At 44.2% G+C, this 17,757-nt stretch overlaps 1 protein-coding gene across 2 annotated transcripts in view; it reads right to left on the reverse strand.

Moving 5' to 3' along the window:
• Window positions 1-17,074, reverse strand: part of FAM174B (family with sequence similarity 174 member B) — a 34,357-nt gene extending 17,283 nt beyond the window's left edge. For both annotated transcript variants that reach the window (XM_058156183.1, XM_058156182.1), the window contains exon 1: window positions 16,474-17,074. In XM_058156183.1, the coding sequence (XP_058012166.1) occupies window positions 16,474-16,829 (356 nt within the window). In that variant the 5' untranslated portion in view covers window positions 16,830-17,074. The remainder of the gene's footprint in view (window positions 1-16,473) is intronic.
• Window positions 17,075-17,757: the final 683 nt, after the last annotated feature.

The following is a 17,757-nucleotide window of genomic DNA, read 5'->3' on the forward strand; positions in this document are numbered from 1 at the left end:
CTCACACAGAGAGGGTCTTCTCAGGGTGCCTTCCGCCAAGCAATGTCGGTTGGTGGCCCCCAGGAGTAGGGCCTTCTCTGTTGGAGCACCTACCCTCTGGAACGAACTTCCCCCTGGTTTGCGTCAATTACCTGACCTTCGGACCTTTCGCCGTGAATTGAAAATGTATTTGTTTATTCTGGCTTAATTTTTAATATTCTAAATTTTTAAATTTTTAAAATTTTAATAATTTTAACTGGTGTATTTTATCTATGGGTCAAATTTGACGGTTTTAATTTTCGGCCATTTATAGAATACGTTTTTTAACTATGGTTTTAATTTGTATATTGTTCTGTTTTAATCCGGCTGTACACCGCCCTGAGTCCTTCGGGAGAAGGGCGGTATAAAAATCTAAATAATAAATAAATAAATAATAAATAAATAATAAATAAATCATCTGCAAAGTTCCCCTTCTATTCCCTCCTAGCCAACATTGTAAAAAGAACACATCTGGAAGACCTAATGCTGGAGGAGCTGGACCGGTAGAAACTGGAACTTTCAATCCCTTTGCAGACAGCATTAATCTCAAATGGCTTTTTTGTTTAAAGTGGAGATGTGAAAACACTCCTGCCGATCTTTTTTATGGACATTATTACTCACGCAGCCTTTGTTCTGGGTTTATTTAAACACCTTGCATTTACGAATTTCAAATATTTACTCAACTTAACCTGGGTGGATTTAGTTGTTCAGTGCAAGCTTCGAAAAAGTCACCGCTGCCAACACCCCTTTTTACGTTCACTTTTGTGGTGGCTTAACAGTCCACTTTTGAAGGACATGAATCGTGTGCTTCTACAAACTAGTTTGTGCAGGTAGTTAAATGCACAGAGCAAGTCCCAAGTTGCATTTATTCCCTGCCAATTCGCTATCATCATCATCATCATCATCACCATCATCATCTTTTAATGACCCCCATAATCCCTTGCAGGGTGGAGTCTGGGCAACTGAATCGAGCTGAGTGTTTACTGGCCGGATGCCCTTCCTGTCGCCAATGCGGAGTTTTGTTCAGCAGATATATTCTCATTGTGCCCAGAGAGAGAAATATCTGCCTCTACCTAGGATCGAACTCACAGCCTCCTGAAAGTGAGGCGAGAGCTCCACCTGTAGGCCACCACACCACTCCAACCCCCCTGGGGGGGTTAATATGGTGGGATAGTTACAGTGCACTGGTAAGACCATACTTGGAATACTGCTTCCAGTTTGGGTCAATACAAAAAAGATGTTGAGACTCTAGAAAGAGTGCAGAGAACAGCAACAGCAATGATAACAGATCTGGAGATTAAACCATACAATGAATGGTTGAGGGAATCAGGTATGTCCAGTCTAACAAAGAGAAAGATGACATCAGTGGTGGGATTCATCCAGTTCGCACCTATTCGGGAGAACCGGTTGTTAACTTTCTAAGCAGTTTGGAGAACTGGTTGTTGGAAGAAATCTTATTTTGTTTTTTTCCACTTTACAGGGCTAATCCTGTAAGGAAGTCAGGAAGGAAACATTCTGGTGTTTCTAGCCTAATCTTTATTGCCCCGCTTACAGAACCTGCCTCTCTGGTTAACCCTTGTTACATTGTAGCAGTTAAGATGAAGTGCCCATCAACATGAGTGACGTTGAGTTGGCCACGCCTACACCGTCACATAACCGAGCCACACTTACTGAGCTGGTCATTAGGGCAGAGAACCGGTTGTTGAATTCTTTGAATCCCACCTCTGGATGACATGATAGCACTTTTCCAATATCTAAGAGACTGCCAAAAGGAAAAGGAGGTCAACCTATTCTCCAAAGCCCTGACAGCAGGACAAGAAGAGTCAGCCTCTTGCCCCCAACAATTTGAGTCCTCATTTTACCCACTTCGGAAGGACGAAAGGCTGAGTCAACCTTGAGCCAGTCGGGATCGAACTCCTGGCAGTTGGCAGTGGGCAGAATTAGCATGCAATACTGCATTCTAACCACTGTACAGGAAGGAAGGAAGGAAGGAAGGAAGGAAGGAAGGAAGGAAGGAAGGAAGGAAGGAAGGAAGGAAGGAAGGAAGGTCAATAGCACTTAGACTTATATAATGCTTCACAGTGCTTTACAGCCCTCTCTAAGCGGTTTACAGAGTCAGCCTCTGGCCCCCAACAATCTGGGTCCTCATTTTACTGATCTTGGAAGGATGGAAGGCTGAGTCAACCTTGAGCCTGGTGAGATTCGAACTGCCAAATTGCAGGCAGCCGGCAGTCAGCAGAAGTAGCCTGCAGTCCTGCACTCTAACCACTCCGCCACTGGGGATCAAGCCCCTGCTCAAGCAGGAGACCCTATATAGGTAGTCCTTGAGTTACGATCACAATTGAGCCCAATATTCAGGTTCCTAAATGAAACATTTGTTACGGCTTTCCTTGCCAGAGTTGTTAAGTGAATCGCTGCATTTGTTAAGTTAGTAACACGGTTGTTAAGTGAATCTGGATTTCCCCCATTGACTTTGCTTGTCAGAAGGTCACAAAAGAAGATCACAAGACCCTGGGACGCTACAACCTTCATAAATATGAACCAGATGCCAACCATCTGAATTTTGATCATGTGACCATGGGGATGCTGCAATGGTCGTAAGTATGAAAAATTAGAACTGCAGAAAAAATAATTGCTACCAACCTGCCTTCCATTGAGGACCTGTATACTGCACGAATCAAGAAGAGGGCCGTGAAAATATTTGCAGATCCCTCGCATCCTGGACATAAACTGTTTCAACTCCTACCCTCAAAACGACGCTATAGAGCACTGCACACCAGAACAACTAGACACAAGAACAGTTTTTCTCCGAAGGCCATCACTCTGCTAAACAAATCATTCCCTCAACACTGTCAAACTATTTACTGAATCTGCACTACTATTAATCTTCTCATCATTCCCATCACCAATCTCTTTCCACTTATGACTGTATGACTGTAACTTTGTTGCTGGCAATCCTTATGATTTATATTGATATACTGACCATCAATTGTGTTGTAAATGTTGTACCTTGATGAACGTATCTTTTCTTTTATGTACACTGAGAGCGTATGCACCAAGACAAATTCCTTGTGTGTCCAATCACACTTGGCCAATAAAAATTCTATTCTATTCTATTCTATTCTATTCTATTCTATTCTATTCTATTCTATGGTGATAAGTCACTTTTTTCAGTGCCATGGGAATTTTGAAAGGTCACTAAATGAACTGTTGTAAGTTGAGGACTATCTGTACTATTTCAGCAAATGGCTGTCCAATTTCTTCTTAAAAGCCTCCAGTGATGGAGCACCTACAACTTCTGAACACGAGCCGTTCTACTGATTCATTGTTCTAACTGTCAGGAAATTTCTCCTTATTTCGAGGTTGGTTGGTTGATTCGTTTCCGTGATTCGTTTCCATCCACTGCTCCTTGTTCGGCCTTCAGAACCTCGCAACAACGACGCACGAAGAAGCTGCCTACAACAGCTGTGAGAGAAACGCAGGTGGGCAGCTGTTCTTCCGATTTTGCAAATGTTTGGTTTTTTTGTTTGTTTGCTTCCTTTTAAAATGCAATCAAGGCGGTTGGCAGGAGAGCTGTGAACCAACCTTCCGCCACTCCAGCTGCTCGGTGAAGGCGCACCGTCACATGGGAAGCAGCTGAGTTTCCTCAGCTTAGTCTCGAGTTACTTAGCTACTCTTCTTTGTTACTTCACCATTTCCTATGAAAGTCACCTGGCTTTAGCTGGGTCTACAGGAATTTTTAAAAATCTTAAATTATTTTCTCCTCCTCCTCCTCCCAACTCTGTAAACTGTTTAGAGAGGGCTGTAAAGCACTGTGAAGCGATATGTAAGTCTAAGTTCTTCTTAATAATATCAGAGTTGGAAGGGACCTTGGAGGTCTTCTAGTCCAACCCCCTGCCCAGGCAGGAAACCCTACACCATTTCAGACAAATGGCTATCCAACATTTTCTTAAAAATTTCCAGTGTTGGAGCATTTACAACTTCTGGAGGCAAGTTGTTCCACTGATTAATTGTTCTAACTGTCAGGAAATTTCTCCTTAGTTCTAGGTTGCTTATGTCCTTTATTAGTTTCCACCCATTGCTTCTTGTCCTGCCCTCAGGTGCTTTGGAGAATAGCTTGACTCCCTCTTCTTTGGGGCAGCCCCTGAGATATTGGAACACTGCTATCATGTCTCCCCTAGTCCTTCTTTTCATTAGACTAGACATACCCAGTTCCTGCAACCGTTCTTCATATGTTTTAGCCTCCAGTCCCCTAATCATCTTTGTTGTTCTTCTCCGCACTCTTTCTAGAGTCTCAACATCCTTTTTACATCGTGGTGACCAAAACTAAATGCAATATTCCAAGTGTGGCCTTACCAAGGCATTATAAAGTGGTATTAACACTTCACGTGATCTTGATTTTATCCCTCTGTTTATGCAGCCCAGAACTGTGTTGGCTTTTTTGGCAGCTGCTGCACACTGCTGGCTCATATCTAAATGGTTTCTTCTTCTTCTTCTTCTTCTTCTTCTTCTTCTTCTTCTTCTTCTTCTTCTTCTTCTTCTTCTTCTTCTTCTTCTTCTTCTTCTTCTTCTTCTTCTTGTTCTTCTTCTTCTTCTTCTTCTTCTTCTCCTCCTCCTCCTCCTCCTCCTCCTCCTCTTCCTCCTTCTGCTTCTTCTCTTCTTCCTCCTTTTCTTCTTCTTCTTCTCCTTCTGCTTCTGCTTTTCTCCTTCTTCTTCTCCTCCTTCTGCTTCTCCTTTTCTCTTCCTCCTCCTCCTCCCATAAATAAGCCAAATAGCCAGTAAGACTAAGACCATGCAATCAAAAGCATGGAAATGTTTTTTTTTCTGTTTGCTTCATTTTAAAATGCAGTCAAGGCAGTTGGCAGGAGAGCTGTGAACCAACACCCCACCCTCCGCACCGTCACATGGGAAGCAGCTGAGTTTCCTCATCTGATCGTTGGCTTCAACCAGTTAGTTCTGTAGGCTGATCTTGAGCTGGAGATCTATTTTTAGTCAAGCAGCCTAAAGGAGAAAAGGATCGATGCTCAACCACCCATTCAAGAGCAGATCCAAAAATGAGTCCTCTCTCGGAGGCCGGCTGGCAGCAGCGTCTCTTTGGGGAGATAAAATGCAGAATGAACCTTGCAGGGGAAGCTCCACAATGCTGAAATTAGTATCCCCTCCCACCTTAAGCAAAAGTTTCTAGGATCCTGAAAATGCAGGATGGTGCTAGTTTTTGCCCAGGGACATAATGAGAACAGATGAACAGAGTTGGAAGGGACCTTGTAGGTCATCTAGTCCAACCTCCTGCCCAAGCAGGAGACCCTACACCATTTCTGACAGATGGCAGTCCAGTCTCTTCTTGAAAGCCTCCAGGGATGAAGCTCCCACAACTTCCGAAGGCAACTTCTGTTCCATTGGTTGATGGTTCTCACTGTCAGAAAATTCCCCCTTATTTCCAGGTTGAGTCTCTCCTTGTTCAGTTTCCATCCATTATTCCTTGTCTGGCCTTCAGGTGCTTTGGAAAATAGCTTGACCCCCTTCCTCTCTGTGGCAGCCCCTCAAATACTGGAAGACTGCTATCATGTCTACCCTGGACCTTCTTTTTGTTAGACTAGACATACCCAGTTCCTGCAACCGTTCTTCATATGTTTTAGCTTCCAGTCCGCTAATCATCTTGGTTGCTCTTCTCTGCACTTTTTCTTTTTTATAGTGTGGGGACCAAAACTGGATGCAGTACTCTAAGTGTGATCTTATTCAGGCTTTATAGAGTGGCATTAGCACCTCACTTGATCTTGATCGCATCCCTCTGTTAATGCAATTTAGAATTGCATTGGCTTTTTTGGCTGCCGCCGCACACTCTTGGCTCGTATTTAACTGGTCTTCGCTAGACTAACCATGCCCAGTTCCTGCAACCATTTTTCAAATGAAGAAGCTAGTCAGATGATGCTTGAAACAAAGCTGCAGCAGGAGAACCAGGCAGGCTTGTTTTAACCGTTTAGACCTGTCCGACTCTTGGTGATTTTGTAGGCACATGCTCTCCATTCAACCCTGTAAAAGCACAGCTTCTTTCAATTGTTGTATGTTCAACTTTGCATCAGATTTGATGTTATCACACCAGCATGTTCTTTGTTTGCCCTTTCCTTTCCTTTGTCCACTAACCACTCCTAGCACCACTGCCTTTTCCAATGAATTTGAACCAGGCAGGAGAGAGGATAAAATATTACCGGTGGGAACGACAAAGCCAGAATAGGCCTATTAAAATATTCCAAGCTGTTCTACAAACCTGATCATCAAAAGAAGCAGAAAGATATGAAAATAATACTGCTTTTTTAAGCCTGAGGCAAAACGAACAACAAACGTGACCAAGAAGTATCGGCTACTACAGCGGAAAGGTTTTAAAGATGCTGGAAAGAGACAGAAAGAGACGAGAAAGTCCTTCTACAACCTTGGTAACCAAATGGATTACTTTAAACTGAACACATTTTTTTCAGGGTGTTCACTTTTCTGGGTGGTTTTTACTGTGTAGAAAACTAGAAGGAAAGAGTGCAAACTAAAGAATGGAATGGAATGGAATGAAACGGATTGGAATAGAAGAGAAGAGAAGAGAAGAGAAGAGAAGAGAAGAGAAGAGAAGAGAAGAGAAGAGAAGAGAAGAGAAGAGAAGAGATGAGATTGGACCATCTTTTATCTGGGATAGTATATCCCGGGATGACTGGGATTGTTTGGTCAAGGGGGGCTAGACTAGAAGACCTCCAAGGTCCCTTCCATCCCTATGATTCTATGATAGCCACTAACTTGACTTTTCGATTCGTTTCTGAGGACACCCTGACAGAATCGTGCTGTAGAATAGAATAGAATAGAATAGAATAGAATAGAATAGAATAGAATAGAATAGAATAGAATAGAATAGAATAGAATAGAATAGAATAGAATAGAATAGAATAGAATAACAGAGTTGGAAGGGACCTTGGAGGTCTTCTAGTCCAACCCCCTGTTAAGGCAGGAAACCCTACACCACTTCAGACAAATGGCTATTCAATCTCTTTTTTAAAACTTCCAGTGCTGGAGCATTCACAGCTTCTGGAGGCAAGTTATTCACAGCTGGAGCATTCACAGCTTCTGGAGGCAATTGTTCTAACTGTCAGGAAATTTCTCCTTAGTTCTAGGTTACTTCTCTCCTTGTTTAATTTCCACCCATTGCTTCTTGTCCAGCCTACAGGTACCTAGGAGAATATCTTGACTCCCTCTTCTTTGTGGCAGCTCCTGAGATATTGGAAGACTGCTATCATGTCTCCCCCTAGCCCTTCTTTTCATTAAACTAGACATACCCAGTTCTTGCAACCGTTCTTTATATGTTTTAGCCTAATCATCTTAGTTGCTCTTCTCTGCTCTCTTTCCAGAGTCTCCACATCTTTTTTTAAATTGTGGCGACCAAAACTGGATGACGGATTCCAAAGTGTGGCCTTACCAAGGCTTGCTTGAAGAAAGGCAGGCTATGCTTCTATTACACCATACAAAAATAAACAAGCTGCAATGCAGGTAAGTCCTTAAGTTACAACTATTCATTTAGCAACTGTTTGAAGTTGCAATAGCCCTGAAAAAAAAGGGTGACTAACAATTGGTCTTTACACTTATAAACAGTGGTGGGATTCAAGTAATTTAACAACCGGTTCTCTGCCGCCCTAATGATTTCTTCCAACAACCAGTTTGCCAAACTGCTCAGAAAGTTAACAACCGGTTCTCCCGAAGTGGTGCGAACTGGCTGAATCCCACCACTGCTTATAAACCACAACAACTCCATGGTCACATGATCAAAATCAAATCCACTTGTATTTATAGTGGTTGCAGCCTTTCTGGGATCAGGTGACTACCAGATTGAACCCTTCCCAGCTGGCTTCTGACAACAAAGTCAGAAATGGGGGAAGCTGGATTCACTTAATAATTTAACAATAACAGTACAGTAACAATAACAGTAACAATTACTTGTTAACTTCTTCACTTAACAACCTTGGCAAAAGGGTCGTAAAATTGGGCGCAACTTACTTAACAAACGGCCCTGCTTAGTGGCAGAAATTCTGCTTCCAATTATGGTCATAAGTCAAGGACTATCTGTATTGCAGTTGCCTATGCTGTCTCTCAATCATCTAGGTCACGGTTGTCCCAAAGGTGTTTTGCCAAAAGGAAAGTGGACGTTTTGGGGTTTTTTTTTCCTTGAAAATGTTTCGCTTCCCATCTAAGAAGCTTCTTCAGTTCGGACGGAAGTAAAGAAGCTTCATTGGATGAGAAGCAAAATATTTTGAAGGAAAAAACCTGAGAAAATCTAGTTTCCTTTCAGAAAAGTATCTTTACGACCGTACTGTAGTTAATCAAATAATTCCACAGTCCCATTCATTAACTGTACCCATTTCTAAGCGTGTCATGTGCCCCTCCCTGCCTTTACGGGTCCCCTTTTTTTGCTTTTCCCCACATGCTACTTGGGGCAAAAGAAAGACAATTAGGCTAACTCCCTCCAAGAAAAACATGTCTTCTTGCATAACTTGTGGCTGCAGTTCAGCCATCCGCCTTACAGATGAACCAGCCCAAATTTTGTTGGGAAATTGGCAAGAAGTCTTTTTCTTTCAAAACCGGAACAACAGAATGCTTGGAGGCCAAGACAGGTTTTTGGTTTTTTTTTTGCAAGAACTTGAGCCCTTTGGGAACCACGAAGGGACTGTAACAATAATTAGTAATAGCAATTCAGGTAATCCTTGATTTATGACCGCAATGGAGCCCAGCATTCCTCTCGTTAAAGGAGACATTTGTCCAGTGAGTTTTGACCTGTGGTGGGTTTCAAATTTTTTTACTGTGCGCTCTCACAGGGAGGGACTCCTCAGGGTGCCATCAGCCAAGCAATGCCGGCTGGCGGCCCCCAGGGGAAGGGCCTTCTCTGTGGGGGCTCCCACCCTCTGGAACAAACTTCCCCCAGGACTTTGACAACTTCCTGACCTTCGGACCTTCCGCCGCGAGCTTAAGACACATCTATTCATTTGCGCAGGACTGGACTAGATTTTTAAAATTTTTAAATGTTTAAATTTTAGATTTGGACTGGCATAGAATATTTAGAATTTTTATTATTGGGTTTTTAAATTTTAATGGGTTTTATGATTCTAAATGTATTTTTAAATCGGGGCCAAATTGAATAAGTTTTTTAATTATTGATTTTATTTGTATTGTATTTATTGACTGTTGTTTTTCCTTGGCTGTGAACCGCCCTGAGTCCTTCGGGAGAAGGGCGGTATAAAAATTAAATTATTATTATTATTATTATTATTATTATTATTATTATTATTATTATTATTATTGTTGTTGTTGTTGTTGTTGTTGTTGTTGTTGTTGTTGTTATTGGCTCTGTGGGCGTGGCTTGGTGGGTGTGGCAGGGAAAGGATACTGTAAAATCTCCATTCCCATCCCACTCCAGGGAAAGGTTACTGCAAAATCCCCATTTCCTCCCGATCAGCTAGAACTCGGGAGGCAGAGAATAGATGGGGCCAATCAGAATTTTTACTGCCGGTTCTCCGAACTACTCAAAATTTCCACTACCGGTTCTCCAAAACTGGTCAGAACCTGCTGAAACCCACCTCTGGTTTTGACCCATTTTACAATCTTTCTGCCACAAGTGTGTTAAGTGAATCATTGCGCTGATTAAATTAGTGGCACAGTTGTTAAGTGAACCTGGCTTTCCCGTTTGACTTTGCTGGTCGCAAAAGGGGATCACGTGACCCTGGGCCGCTGCGACCGTCGTAAATGCGAGTCAGTTGCCGAGCATCTGAATTTTGATCACGTAACCCTGGGGATGCCGCAAGGGTTGTAAGAGTGAAAAAGGGGTCATAAATCAGTTTTTTTCAGTGTCGTTGTAACTTTGAACGGTCCCCTAATGCAGGGGTCTCCAACCTTGGCAACTTTAAGCCTGGAGGACTTCAATTCCCAGAATTCCCCAGCCAGTTTTGCTGACTGGGGAACTCTGGGAGTTGAAGTCCACCAGGCTTAAAGTTGCCAAGGTTGGAGACCCCTGCCCTAATGAACTGTTATAAATCAAGGACTACTTATAATTGATTTCTGTCTGATAAAGGAGAACCCAGGTACAAACAAGGTAATTTCTCCCCTCTTATACCTCTCTTCTTATACCTAATGTATGCACAGCCTGGGGTAGACATCCTGGCTAAGAATTCTGGGTTTTGTAGTCCCGTATGTAAACAACGGCTGTTTATGGGACTACAGAGAGTCATTGATTTACGACCGAAAGGGAGGCTGCCCATTATGGTCATAAGTCACTATTATTATTATTATTATTATTATTATTATTATTATTATTATTATTATTATTATCATCATCATCATCATCATCATCATCATCATCATCATCATCATCATTATTATGGTCATAAGTCATCATCATCATCATCATCATCATCATCATCATCATTATTATGGTCATAAGTCCACTAGGCGAGTTCTTCGTTCCTCCGAAAACAACAAAATATCTTCTACCACCAGGCTTGAAATCCTGGGTTTAGAAAACTTAGAACTCCGCCGTCTCCGACATGATCTGTGTTTAACACACAGAATCATCTATTGTAATATCCTTCCTGTAAAAGACTACTTCAGCTTCAATCGCAACAATACAAGAGCAAACAATAGATTCAAACTTAATGTTAACCGCTTCAAACTTGATTGCAGAAAATATGACTTTTGTAACAGAGTTGTTAACGCTTGGAACACACTGCCTGACTCTATAGTCTCTACTCAAAACCCCAAAATCTTCAACCAAAAACTGTCTACTATTGACCTCACCCCATTCCAACGAGGACTATAAGGGGCGTGCATAAGAGCACAAAAGTGCCTACCGTTCCTGTCCTATTGTTCTCTTCATTATAGTATCATATGCATACTTTTACTTATACTTTTACTTATATATACTTTTTCTCTCATGATGGGTTATTGTTGATGTTGATGATTGTATATACTGTTGTGACAAAATAAAAAAAAAGTCATGACGATTGTAAAGCAGGTAACCTGCATGAGTGACCCCATTTCACGATCTTTTTTTTAGGTATACCTCCATCCTAAAAATGGAAGAAAACAAATCAACACACACACACACAACACACACACACACCACCACAACCAACAACAAAACAACAGCAAAGAACATAGAACAAAGAATGACAGGGTTGGAAGAGACCTGAGAGGTCTTCTATCTACTCCAATCTCTTGACGAAGCAGAAGACTTTATACCATTCTGGACAAAATGGCTGCCCAGCCTTTTCTTAAAAACCTCCAGCGATGGAGAAAATTTCACTACTGTGTTACCTTGTCCTTTTTCTCCCCCCAGACCAACCTGAGAAGTGAATGAATCAGAACAGGAAAAACAGGTTTGAAGAGATCTATCGACATGCTTTTCAACCTGCTTATTTGACTTCTGCAAGGAAGCACCCGGCTTATTATTGCTCTGGAAAAATTTTCTAAATCCCTAAACCCAAAAACCAGTTTCCGCTAAAGCTCTCCCCTACCCAAACCTTCTGTTCAGGAAAGACCTACGAGAGATTTCCAGATATATTTCCAAAAGAGATCACACAGGCTTCCTGTAAACAAGACATTTAATACCCCAGAAGCCAGCCAAGGCTGATGTGACCTTTCCCAGTCATTATTAGCTCTTCAAGCATCAGAGCCGTCCGTCCGTCCGTGGTAGCCCATGTGCTTTGCGGGGAGAAAGCCACACAAACAGTTCCTGATTCTAACACATTTCACACCAGGAAATCAACCTGGTTATGGAACCAACCCACTTTCTAGAGTCAAACCCCAATTATAAAACTAATCAAGATATGAATAAACGAATCAGAACGCAAAATAAACTAATCCAAAGCATTGGGTGTTCAGAACTCCTAAGCCTACAAAGGAACAAACTGCAGTTTGTAATTCACCGGTTAAGCACTCTGGGTGAACCCTGAAACTTACATATACTGTATAGGTAGTTCTCAACTTATAACTGTTCATTTAATGACCATTCATACGTCCATATCAGGGCTGAAATCCAGCAGGTTCTGACAGGTTCTGGAGAACCAGTAGCAGAAATCTTGAGCAGTTCGGAGAACCGGCAAATACCACCTTTGGCTGACCCCATAATGGGGTGGGAATGGAGATTTTGCAATATCCTTACCCCAGGAGTGGGGAGAGAATGGGGATTTTGCAATATCCTTCCCTCAGGACTGGGGATGGAATGAGGATTTTGCAGTATCCTTCCCCTGTCACACCCACCAAGCTACACCACGCCCACTAAGCCATGCCCACAGAAAAAAAAATTGGATTTCACCACTGGTCCATATCATCGTAGTTAAAACGGCGCTGAAAAAAGTGATTTCCGACCGCTTTTCACACTTACGAGTGTTGCTGCATCCCCATGGTCACGTGATCAAAATTCAGATGCTTGGCAACCGATTCATATTTATGACGGTTGCAATGTCCTGGGGTCACGTGATCCCCTTATGTGACCATCTGCCAGGCAAAATCAATGGGGGAGCCAGATTCGCTTGGTAACCGTGTTACTAATTTAACCGCCGCAGTGATTCACTTAACAACTGGGACAAGAAAGGTCGTAAAATGGGGCGAAGCTCACTTAACAAATGTTTCACTTAGTAGCAGAAAGGTTGGGCTCAACTGCGGTCGTAAGTCGAGGACAACCTGTATTTCCATTTAAAAGATTCAAATCAGGACAGCAGTGAAAAATTACTTTGGGGATTTGGGAGCAAATATTACCAGTCCTGGTTTACACAGTTAACACGCCTGACTTGGAAATTCTTAATACTGTATTCTGTTCTTTTGATCATCCCAATTTGGTGAATTTTTTTGTTTTTTGTTTACATTTATATCCCGCCCTTCTCCGAAGACTCAGGGCGGCTTACAGTGTGTAAGGCAATAGTCTCATTCTATTTGTATATTATATACAAAGTCAACTTATTGCCCCCCCAACAATCTGGGTCCTCATTTTACCTACCTTATAAAGGATGGAAGGCTGAATCAACCTTGGACCTGGTGGGACTAGAACCTGCAGTAATTGCAGGCAGCTGTGTTTTAATAACAGGCTTCTTACAGCCTGAGCCACACCGCGGCCCTGAGGGAAGGAAAATATACCTAACCCACAATGTTGATGCTTCTAACGTAAGCCGTGAAAGCTGGAAGCTGTTCGGCAGCTGATGAGAACAGCCTTTCTCAATTGAGACCTTTGCAGATGTGCTGGGATAACAACTCCCAGGATCCCAAGCTTTGATGACAAGGGGATGTCGACAGCTGCTGTCCCAGCACATCTGGAGACTGACAGATGGCCGAAGGTGGGATTAAGACGTGTTTTCGTAGAGAGACTTTAACGCCCTTCTTATGCAGGTAGTTCTTGATTTATGGCTGGTTGCTAAGTCACCGTTCAAACAACAGACACGCCCCCCCCCACTCCAAAAAAAGCTACTTATGACCTGATTTTGAAACTACAATGGCAACGCACACTCCTGTGGCCATGTGATCCCATATTGGGTGCTTGGCAACTGGCTTACCTTCATAGCTATTTTCAAGGTCCTGCAGGCACCTGCCCGATTTTTGATGGGTTATTATTATCTTTTATTCATGAAATATGAAACTCAGTCAACTGAATATTTAAAAATGTGTCACAAATATGATTGATTGACTGATGATGATGATGATGGCGATTAGCCTATTTCCAGTGTTTACTTCTATTGTCTGGCAAAATATGCCCCCTGGATAAAATGTGTTTGCTTTAGCAACCACTCTCTGTGTTTGTTTAATTATTTGCATTTATATCCCGCCCTTCTCCAAAGACTCAGGGCGGCTTACACTCTGTTAAGCAATAGTCTTCATCCATTTGTATATTATATACAAAGTCAACTTTTTATTGCCCCCAACAATCTGGGTCCTCATTTTACCTACCTTATAAAGGATGGAAGGCTGAGTCAACCTTGGGCCTGGTGGGACTTGAACCTGCAGTAATTGCAAGCAGCTGTGTTAATAACAGACTGTCTTAGCAGTCTGAGCCACCACGGTTGTTCGCTTAACAACTGTCACAAAAAGGTATAAAATCAGATGGTGACCTGCTTAATGATTGCAATGACTTATGGCTGTAATGCCAGGCTCAATTACATGTATTGAATCACATACAATTACATGTATGTGATTCCTTAGATATATATATAAGGAATCACATTCCTTATACACACACCCCTTTAAGTATGTATTGGTTTTTGGCAACTGCTTGTATCAGTCCCTGCAGCTTTTTATTGGCAAGATTTTGGAAGTAGCCTTTGCTACTTATGTTGCCTTCTCCTTCCTAGCACAGGGAACTGGTCCAGCATCACCCAGCTGGCTTTGTGCTCAAGGTGGAACTAGAACTCACCGTCAGCTGGTTTCTAGCCTAATGCCTTAACCACAACATTACGCTGGCTCCAGCGATAAAGGATGAGTTTGTCAGGCAGTTGAATAGAGAAGAGGACTAAAAGCAAGGATTGGCGCTCCGGTGGCTAATGTCAGAGCAATCCTAAACTCAGCACTTGAAAAGTTAATCCTTCTTGCCATTTGCATCACCAACATCTTCCTAGAGCCGCGGTGGCGTAGTGGTTAGAGTGCAGTACTGCAGGCTACTTCTGCTGACTGCCGGCTGCCTTCAATTTGGGCAGTTCGAATCTCACCGGGCTCAAGGTTGACTCAGACTTCCATCCTTCCGAGGTGGGTAAAATGAGGACCCAGATGGTTGGGAGTCATATGCTGACTCTATAAATTGTTTAGAGAGGACTGTAAAACACTGTGAAGTGATATATAAGTCTAAGTGCTATTATTATTGCAGATGAACTCTGCCCACTGCCAGGAGTTCGAGCCTGACCGGCTCAAGGTTGACTCAGCCTTCCATCCTTCCGAGATCGGTAAAATGAGAACCCAGCAATAAACCACTTAGAGAGGGCTGTAAAGCATTGTGAAGTGGTATATAAGTCTAAGCGCTATTGGTATCCATTTACTGCTCTGATTGCTCAGGTCCCCGTTAAGATCAAGCTGCAAAAAAATCCCGAAGTGGGGAAATGTTTCCACCCTTACAGAAAAAATATCCTGTTCAGAAGGGAAATAAGGAAGTTTCCCACAGTCCTCCCTGAAAAGTCACATTTTTTAACGAGTGCTGTCCCTGTGGTGGGGGAGGGCTCACACACTCCACTGCGGTCCAGCCTGGTCAAAATTGCTCCGTTTTAATTCAGAATAGCCTCGGTTTAAATCTCATCACCTCACCATTAAACCATCGGCTGCTGGAAACTGCTTTCAAGCCTCTTCACAAGCAAAAAAGGCATCATAATGTAAAAAACGTGCCCGGCAAGGTTTCGCCTTCTGAATTTTGCATAGGAGTAGAGAAGCCCTTCTCAAAAGAATCGTGAAGTATTTCCGATTTAGGCCAATGCCAACAGAACAAAGCAAGTTCAAAAGTCAGGATAGGGAAAGCCACAGGCAAGGATCGGGTTGTCTTCTTAAGCAATTACTCTTTTATATTCTCAAGTCTCTTATGTCAAGGCAGCTATAGGAGCTGCCTTAGAAGAATGCACAGCTTTGTTAGACATCTACAGTAGCACAAGTTGGGAATACATGAAGAAAATAATGCACCTTATCATTCCTTACAGCCCATATTGGCCTAAAATGCAAAGAGGCAGGCTGAGAACATTCAAACCTTGTGGGTTTGAAATCACAAACTGGGTTTACCCCCTTTACTTTTCAACCAGGAAGGCAGAGGTAACCTCCTGGCCTACCTTGTCAGATTGTAGTGGGGGTGGGGGGGGGCATTAGGAAGATAATGGATGGGCAGAGTTTCTAACCCACCCACTCCAAGCAGGATAGAAAGGCACAGTGGTGAAATCCATTTTTTTTTTTACTACGGGTTCTGTAGGTGTGGCTTGGTGGGCATGGCAGGGGAAGGTTACTGCAAAATCTCCATTCCCACTCTACTCCAGGGGAAGGTTACTGCAAAATCTCCATTCCCACCCCACTCTGGGGCCAGCCGGAAATGGTATTTGCTGGTTCTCCAAACTGCTCAAAATTTCGGCTACCGGTTCTCCACAAACTGTCAAAACCTGCTGGATTTCCAGTGGTGGGATTCAGCCAGTTTGCACCACTTCGGGAGAACCGATTGTTAACTTTCTGAGCAGTTTAGCAAACTGGTTGTCGGAAGAAATCATTAGGGCAGAGAACCGGTTGTTAAATTACTTGAAATCCCACCACTGATTTCACCCCTGGAAAGGCACCTTCCCTTCACCCCCCACCTTTCCCCCCCCCCCGCAGGAAAAGCTGCCAAAGGAGCTTGGTTGGCATAGAGGGCTGGGGGAAAAGGGCTTTAGGGGTCCAGGAGCGAAAGGGTTGGCGCGGGCAGGGTGGGACCCTCACGCCCCTTTCCTCCCGCCGCACCTGAGGACGCGGAAAAGCAGGCAGGCCATCAGACAGGCGCTGGCCGCGCAGGCTCCGATGACAGCGGCCTTGAGCGCCGGCAAATCGCGCAGCATCGCCAGGACCGGGTTGCGCTGGGCACCGCCGCCGCTATGATTGCCGGCGGAGGGTTGCGGAGACGGCGGAGGCGAGGCGGCGCCGACTTTCTGGGGGTCGCGAGTGTCGCCCTCGCCGGGGATGATACTGCTGCTGCTTCTGCTGGCGTTCTTGGCGGCGGCGGCGAGTGGGAGGGAGGCGGGCGGCGGCGGCGGTGCCAGGGCGAGCAAGGCGGCGGGCAGGATGGCAAGCAGGACGCAGGCTCGCTCCGCCGGCCCCATGGTGCCGGGTCAGGGAGGGCGCGCACGGCCCTCTGCGCGCGCGAGAGAGAGGATCGCGGGGCTTCTTCTCCTTCTTCTTCTTCCTCGCTGGGTTGCTTGCCCACCTGCTCAGCCAGCCAACGCTCCCCGCTTCGGCTCTCCTGCGCTCCGAGCCGGATCAACCAAGCAAGTGAGCGGCAGGGGAGGAGCTGAACTGGCAGCGGTGGGGAAGGGAAGGGAAAGGGAAGGGAGGGAGGGAACGGTGGGTAGGCAGCAGCTGGCCCCAGGGCCGGGCCTCGGCATTGGCAGGGAGGCTGGCGGTGACAGCTGCTCCGAAGGGAGCGCCTCGCCTCTGGCCCCGTGCAGAAACGCCTTTGCGCTGCCCGTAAAGCAGGATCTTTGTAGCTCGCGGTTGGAAGGAGCGCTCCTGGGTGCTTGTTTTCTCGCAGTCTTGCCGCGCGACCCCTGATGATGTTACTTAGTGTGGCTAAGGAGACGCCTGCGAAGAAAAAGAAGCAAGCTCAGAGAGCGTCAAAGACCCAGCAGTCCTCCTCCTTCTCTTCCCTTCCATCCCAAAACCTCAATCCTTTCTAGCAACTACTGGTGTGGATAATAAAACGTCTGCAAGAAAAGAAGCAAGCTCAGCCAGCACCAAAGACCACACAGTCCTCCTCCTCCTCCTCCTCTTCCTCCTCCTCTCTTCCACCCCAAAACCTCACTCCCTTCTACCGCAGCACTGATGATGTTACCTAGTGTGGGTAATGAAACCTCTGCAAGAAAACAATCAAGGTCAGAGAGCACCAAGGAGGCCCCCTTTGAGCTTTGTGGACTGGAGCCCCGGTTGATGAGCCTAGGAGAAGTGGAGTAGAGTCATTTGCCAGAAGTCCAAAACTGAATTAAATAAATAAAATAAATAAGCAGATAAATAAAATAACAAATAAAATAAAAT

This window comes from Ahaetulla prasina, chromosome 13, assembly GCF_028640845.1.
Source record: "Ahaetulla prasina isolate Xishuangbanna chromosome 13, ASM2864084v1, whole genome shotgun sequence".
NCBI classification, from domain to species: Eukaryota; Metazoa; Chordata; class Lepidosauria; order Squamata; family Colubridae; genus Ahaetulla; species Ahaetulla prasina.